The following is a 6,070-nucleotide window of genomic DNA, read 5'->3' as shown; positions in this document are numbered from 1 at the left end:
AACCCTCCACAGAATGGCTCCTTAACTAGGAAAAAATGCCATCTAAATTTTCATTTCCCCTTTCCCTTGAGGGGAACCACGATTCCCCGTTGTCCCCCCCTCGAAGGAACAGATTTCCCCATTTTTTCAAGCATTTCCCATTTCTCTCCAAAAAAATGGTGTTCCCCCTTGTTTCCCATTACTATGAACTGGATATTGATCCTAGTGCATCAAGAGTTTAGAATGTATCTCATGGCTAGACAATGATCGAGGTGCATCAATAGTTCTACACTAGATGAGATGACTATTAATTGCTTGCATCTGAGTCTTCGGTGTAAACTTACATGCTTTATGACAGTGGACAAAAGGGACACTTTTAAATACCTAACCTAGAGAAAAGATGACATGGCACTTTCCCTTTAAAAATGCACTGCATTTTATGAATTACCATGTATGTTTGCAAGGAAGGCTTGCGGCAGCTTTTGTCCTTGGAGACTGCGAATGAAAAGCAAGGTTTCCAGAACTGACTAGCTTTAGGGGCGCCTTGTCTTTAGGGCCATGTTTACCTACAAAGAAAGGTCAGGGCCTCTTTCTCTTACAGAGAATCCATGTACTTGCAGAGAGGTCTCTTGTGGCAGCAGTACTTTGTAAACCATCAATAAAGAAAGAAATACCGAAAGGGGTGCGAGTCTTTGAGGCCAATGCATTTGGAAGCAGAACTCTGCTGCTTTGTGTCTGACTCTGTGTGTGTGTGTGTGTGTGTGTGTGTGTGTTTTTCAAGCTCGATTGCTGCTATTTCTGTTCACGTGTTGCTATTGATTTCTCACTTGGGTGTCCAAGCCTGTTCAACACAAGGAAGGATAAGCTAGTGCACCAATATTTTGGTCAAGAGTTAGAACTATTTGGCTCTTGATGCAAAGTGGATGGAGGACTCAGCACCTTGTCCTTAGTTACTAGAGTTGTACCTTGAGGCTTTTGGTTTAGCATCGTCTATTCCTTAAGTGCATGTCAAATTTGCACGTTGAATCTCGTGCGGTGTGCGTTGCATAAGAGGAGAGCCACTCCACTCCTCTGTCACAAGTTACTTGGATGGAATGAAGTCATTAATTTCTCCATGAGGTTTTAAGGGTACTGATAGGGTGATAGTATCCTGCCGAATGACTTTATGAAAAGATGTACATTGAAGTAGAGATTGATTTATCCTTGCAAACGTTTGTTTGTTTGAGAGGACACTAATAATTGGTACGATAAATTCAATGCATCTAGATATTTGTTAGAAATTTATCGATAGGGATGTGATGGCTAAATGATTTATGTCATTTGTGGATGTAATCCTAGTACATCAAGAGTTCTATCTAGATGAGATGACTGGATATGATCTCGGTGCATCAAAACTTCCGCAAGGATGAGATGGCTAGATAGTGATATGTGCATCGATAGTTCTGGAATAGATAACATGACTAGTTTCATTGTTTTGCATATGAGTGTTCAATGTCAACTATGTGAATGTAGATCCGAAATCCAATGTGGATTAAGATTTGTGTAGATGCATGCTTTGTGAATGTATTGTCTTATGGAGATGGTCATTCGCATGTCAATCAAATTTGAGAAGGAATGTGAATATGATAGTAATGATATTCAATAGAACACATCTGTGAACTGATCCACAAGGTCTAGATGTGATCACTAAATAGGTTACAATGATCATGATTCATATTTGAGATCTCAAAATGCATAATGATGTGAATTTTATGCGACTATTCAGTGATTGGTGCCTTTGTGCAAGTGCTAGATATGTGCAATCTAGTACATGGGTACATAGAGTCACTATCTACTGAGCTAATTTCTATCCTTGTCTGTTTTGCAATCGTAATTGAGGGAAGAAGGGGGAACATCACAAATGTGATGACATAGCATTTAAACTTAAAAGAACCTTTTGAAGTGCCCAAAAGTGGACGAAAACGACCAGAACCAATTTCTCATTGGAAATTGATGACGTAACATGGTGTACAACCATGCCAAAATTCACAATGCATTTTTCGAGACTTGCTCTATGGACGCCACCTTTTCATATTTTTGGCCTTGGGCCTTTAAATATGAGCCTTGGGACCCTACTCTAGGAGTTTAGACCGCATAAATTGCAGAGGTGCTCCTTGACCGTTGTACTTCACGAATCATCAAAAAAGAAGGAAATACCGAAAAGGGGCGTCCGTCTTCACGGCCAGTGCATATGGAAGCAATGTTCCGCCACTTCATGTCAACTTCTATCTCTACCTCTCTCTTCAGTTCAGTTTGTTGTAGTTTTTGTTCCTGTTGCATTTCTTGATTGGGTGTCCAAACCTATTACAAAATACTTTGGCATCCCCACTATCATTGTCAATGACCAATATTATGTCCACACCAACACACATCAATTGACCCGCCCATCTTCTGAGCATTAACTATTTCTCCGCTTTATTCAATTCTTATGTTGAGATATGCTATTCGTTTTGCGACATCAAGCAAAGCATAGGAAGCAGCACCAATATGTGAAATACAAACAGGGCTTGTTCAAGCAAGAGCACATAAGGTAACATTGTCATTCTCACAGTGTAGAATAGATGTTCCTAAGCATTATGTAAGGAGTAGGATCATCAGGATCCACAATGAAAGCAAAATGAGTTACTCGTTCGGCCCTTCGCACATCCATTTGATGCTTACACGCAGCAAGTAAAATAAGCAATGGAATGATCATAGGATCAAAAGGCATTTTGTTGACCATGTACTCCGCTTCAGCCAACCTTCCTGCTCTCCCAAAGAGGTCAACCATGCAATTATAATGCTCAGCTTTAGGTGAAATTGCTTTGTCTGCAATGAGCAAAATAAAACAACAGCAACCCTTAGCAATTAGTCCAGCATGACTGCATGCGGACAAAAGACTGACGTACGTGATGGCATTGGGCTTTATTCCGTCTCGCTGCATGTTGAAGTAGAGTTGAAGTGACTCATTCCCATACCCACTCTGCCCAAATACCGTAATCAATGCATTCCAAGTGTCTACTTCATGCTTGGGACCTGCCAAAAACATCTTCAATGCATCCTTTGGCTTACCAAGTTTGCCGTACGTATTGATAAAAGCTGACCCTAGTGCTATATCAGGTCCAATATTATTGCCCAGGAGGTACGTATGCAAGCGAAAAACGTCCCCTTCTGTTATCTCCATTGTGCATGCCCTCAGAATGCTTATAAAGGTTACTTTATCTGCTATGACACCTTCCCATTGCATTCTGTGGAATAGTTCAAAAGAAAACATTCCATAGCCATTTTGCGAGTACGCACCTAATAAAGCATTCCAACAAGAAACATTGTGATGTTGATTGCTTTCAAATATCTTTTGGGCATTTATGAGTGCATTACACTTGCCATACATATTCACAAGTGCGCTAACAACCAAAGCATCAGCCTTGCATGTGCTCCACAAAATACGAGTGTGTGTCTGCTTGCCCACAGCAAGATCGTTTGGGTGTGTGCATGCAGAAAGGGTGGAAAGAAAGGTTACATTGTCGGGTAAAATGCCTTGAAGATACATCAGACTACAAAATTCTTTGACTCTGTCCAGCAGCTCACATTGAGCATATGCTGCTAGTAAAGCATTCCATGTCACCAGATTTACGGCAAGAAGTCTGCAAAAGAGCTTCTCCGCCTCCTCAAGAAGGCCATGCTTACCATATATATGCACAAGCGATGTCCCTACGCCAATGTCTCCCCAAACATTACTAGCGATAGCAACAGCATGAAGGCACTTGGCATCAAAAATGGTATCCGGCTTGGTACAGGCCGAGACGACACTAACAAGGGTAACATGATCAGGCAGGACACCTTCACAAAGCATTCTACCATGCATCGATAAGGCTGACGACCCTTGCTGACATTGACTATAAGCTGCAATTATTGTGTTCCAAGTAAGTAAAGTTCGACCACTAAGATGCTGAAATGCTCTGTAAGCATCTGAAAGACTTCTACTCTTGCTGTACATATGAACAACAGCACCTGCGACTACAACATCCGAAAAGAGTCCAACATTCATGGCAAATGCATGCATCCTTTGGCCTTCGGCAAGGGATCCTTCACACGCACATGCTTCAAGGACTGCTACTAGGGAAACCTTACTAATTGCTAATCCTTCCAGTTGAAGAAATTTAAAAAGCTGAAAGGCTCTCTCGCCATCATGATTATTTGCATAAGCAGTGATAATAGCATTCCATGAAATAATATCTTTCTTACGCATCTCCCTAAAGATGCTCCATGCATCCTCGCATAAGCCGCATTTGCCATACATATTTATAAGGGCATTGCCAACAGATACGTCAGAAGCAAACTCGCTGTCAAGAACTAACGTATGCATATATTGCCCTTCAAATAAAGCGACATCATTAGCCGAGGCAGAGAGTAACGTGATAAATGTAATTCTGTCAGGAGTTACATTCTCCTGTTTCATCGTATTGAATAGAATAAAAGCCATTTTCACTTCACCATACTGTGCATAAACAGCAATTATAGTATTCCAGGAGACAAGATCTTTCCTTTCCATCAAATTGAAATTTTGTTGTGCATCTTCCAAGCTACCACACCGTCCATAGAAACTAATAAGAGCATTTCCAACTAGAACATCTCTCTCAGATTCATGCTCTATAACGGAGACATGCAGTAGCGCACCTTCAACCAAATTTTCACATGCAAAGAGGATGCTAATGAAAGAAAACTTATCAGGGTAAGTACCACTAAGCTCCATTTGGTGGAACAAATTCAAAGCCTCCCTCACCTGCTCTTGCAATGCATAGGCCCGAATCAGAAAATTCCAAGAATAAACATCTCGATTGTGCATGCCAATAAAAATTGCACGAGCATCCAGAAGGGCTCCACAGTTACCATACATATAACCAAGGCAATTTGAAATGAAGGGAATTTGCTCATATCCATTTCGTACTATATGATCATGAGCTATTTTCCCACCTGACAGCAATCCGTTATGCCCACATTGTTGCAAGATAAATGAGAGATCAGAAGGGCTAAATGGAAAAGAGGGGGTTTCAGCTTTCCCTGAGGTACCACAATGCAAAGCCTGTGTAAAATTATGAATAGTAAGAGAGCTTAGTCTTGATGTGTCACAGAGGCATAACTGCTTGGAAATGTGCTCGACGGGTCGAATGGGAAATGACGATTTCCCCTTGATGGAATCATGCAAAGCTGAAGATGGTTCACTTCTATCATCTTCCAGCAAGGCATTCACAGCATATGTACGACCAAACCGCAAATGCCGTCCACTCGCTAACCATGCTGAGGAATCTCGTAGCAGCCACAGAGAAATGTCAAACTCACAAGGAAGCTTGCTGTGAAATAGGTTGTAGACAGAATGGCAATTGATAGCCATCCATGGCTCCGATGGCCTCATGGGCCTGCATCAATCGGTATTCCAATTGTATCCTCATTGGAGTCAGTATTGTTCAGGACGGGGTGTGCAAAGGCCCTCCACCTGCATCCGTTTCTCCACAAGCGGCATGGATTGCTGATAGGAATGAAGCGCGCTCCTGGCGGCAGTCTGAGGAGAGGAAACGCGTTAGCGGAGGAGTCTCCATACAAACCTCTCTGACGAGCGTTGAGGTCCCATGGATTGTTCCTACTTCTCTGCTCAAAGCTAAAATTTGACTCTCTCATGACGATCACGTGGGTTCAAAGTGGGGAGGCGGAAGACGCCCCCTAAAATCCCATCTTCCGGGTGGAGGAGAATCCCATCTTCCGCGTGGAGTCAACCGTGAGAAGAGGGTGGAAGAAGGGATGTTGATTGTCTGACGCCGTCTATTGTGAATGCAATTCATGCTCACGTGGAGAGCGAAGGTGGGGAGGGCGAGGGGGGGGCGGGGGGGGGGGGGGGGGGGGGGGGAGGGTCGGAAGAAGCATTGCAATTTTCTTCCATGCGCTGGCAGTCCCGTGTACTGCTTCCTTCCGCCTGATGTGAGGAGGCTTTCCTAGTTGGCGAGCAACGATTGGCTGCGGCGGGTGCACTTCAATTTTCTGCCGCCACCCGATGTGAACCCAGCCATAGATGGCAAAA

At 43.0% G+C, this 6,070-nt stretch overlaps 1 protein-coding gene across 1 annotated transcript; it reads right to left on the bottom strand.

Moving 5' to 3' along the window:
• Positions 1 to 2,172: 2,172 nt before the first annotated feature.
• On the bottom strand, positions 2,173 to 5,798 carry LOC147446158 (pentatricopeptide repeat-containing protein At5g27110-like). Its single transcript, XM_086525441.1, has one exon. It carries the CDS (start codon positions 5,408 to 5,410, stop codon positions 2,564 to 2,566), a length of 2,847 nt encoding a protein of 948 aa, XP_086381567.1. The 5' UTR covers positions 5,411 to 5,798; the 3' UTR covers positions 2,173 to 2,563.
• Positions 5,799 to 6,070: the final 272 nt, after the last annotated feature.

The sequence above is a fragment of the Adiantum capillus-veneris genome, chromosome 12, assembly GCF_014529385.1.
Source record: "Adiantum capillus-veneris isolate H3 chromosome 12, ASM1452938v2, whole genome shotgun sequence".
Taxonomy (NCBI): Eukaryota; Viridiplantae; Streptophyta; class Polypodiopsida; order Polypodiales; family Pteridaceae; genus Adiantum; species Adiantum capillus-veneris.
Note: the sequence above shows the minus strand (reverse complement) of the source record. Positions and strands in the feature narration are given on the sequence as shown.

What these genes read in the sequence shown, in the direction of transcription:
- LOC147446158 (XM_086525441.1), bottom strand. Translation starts at nt 5,410, where the DNA reads ATGAGGCCATCGGAGCCATGGATGGCTATCAATTGCCATTCTGTCTAC.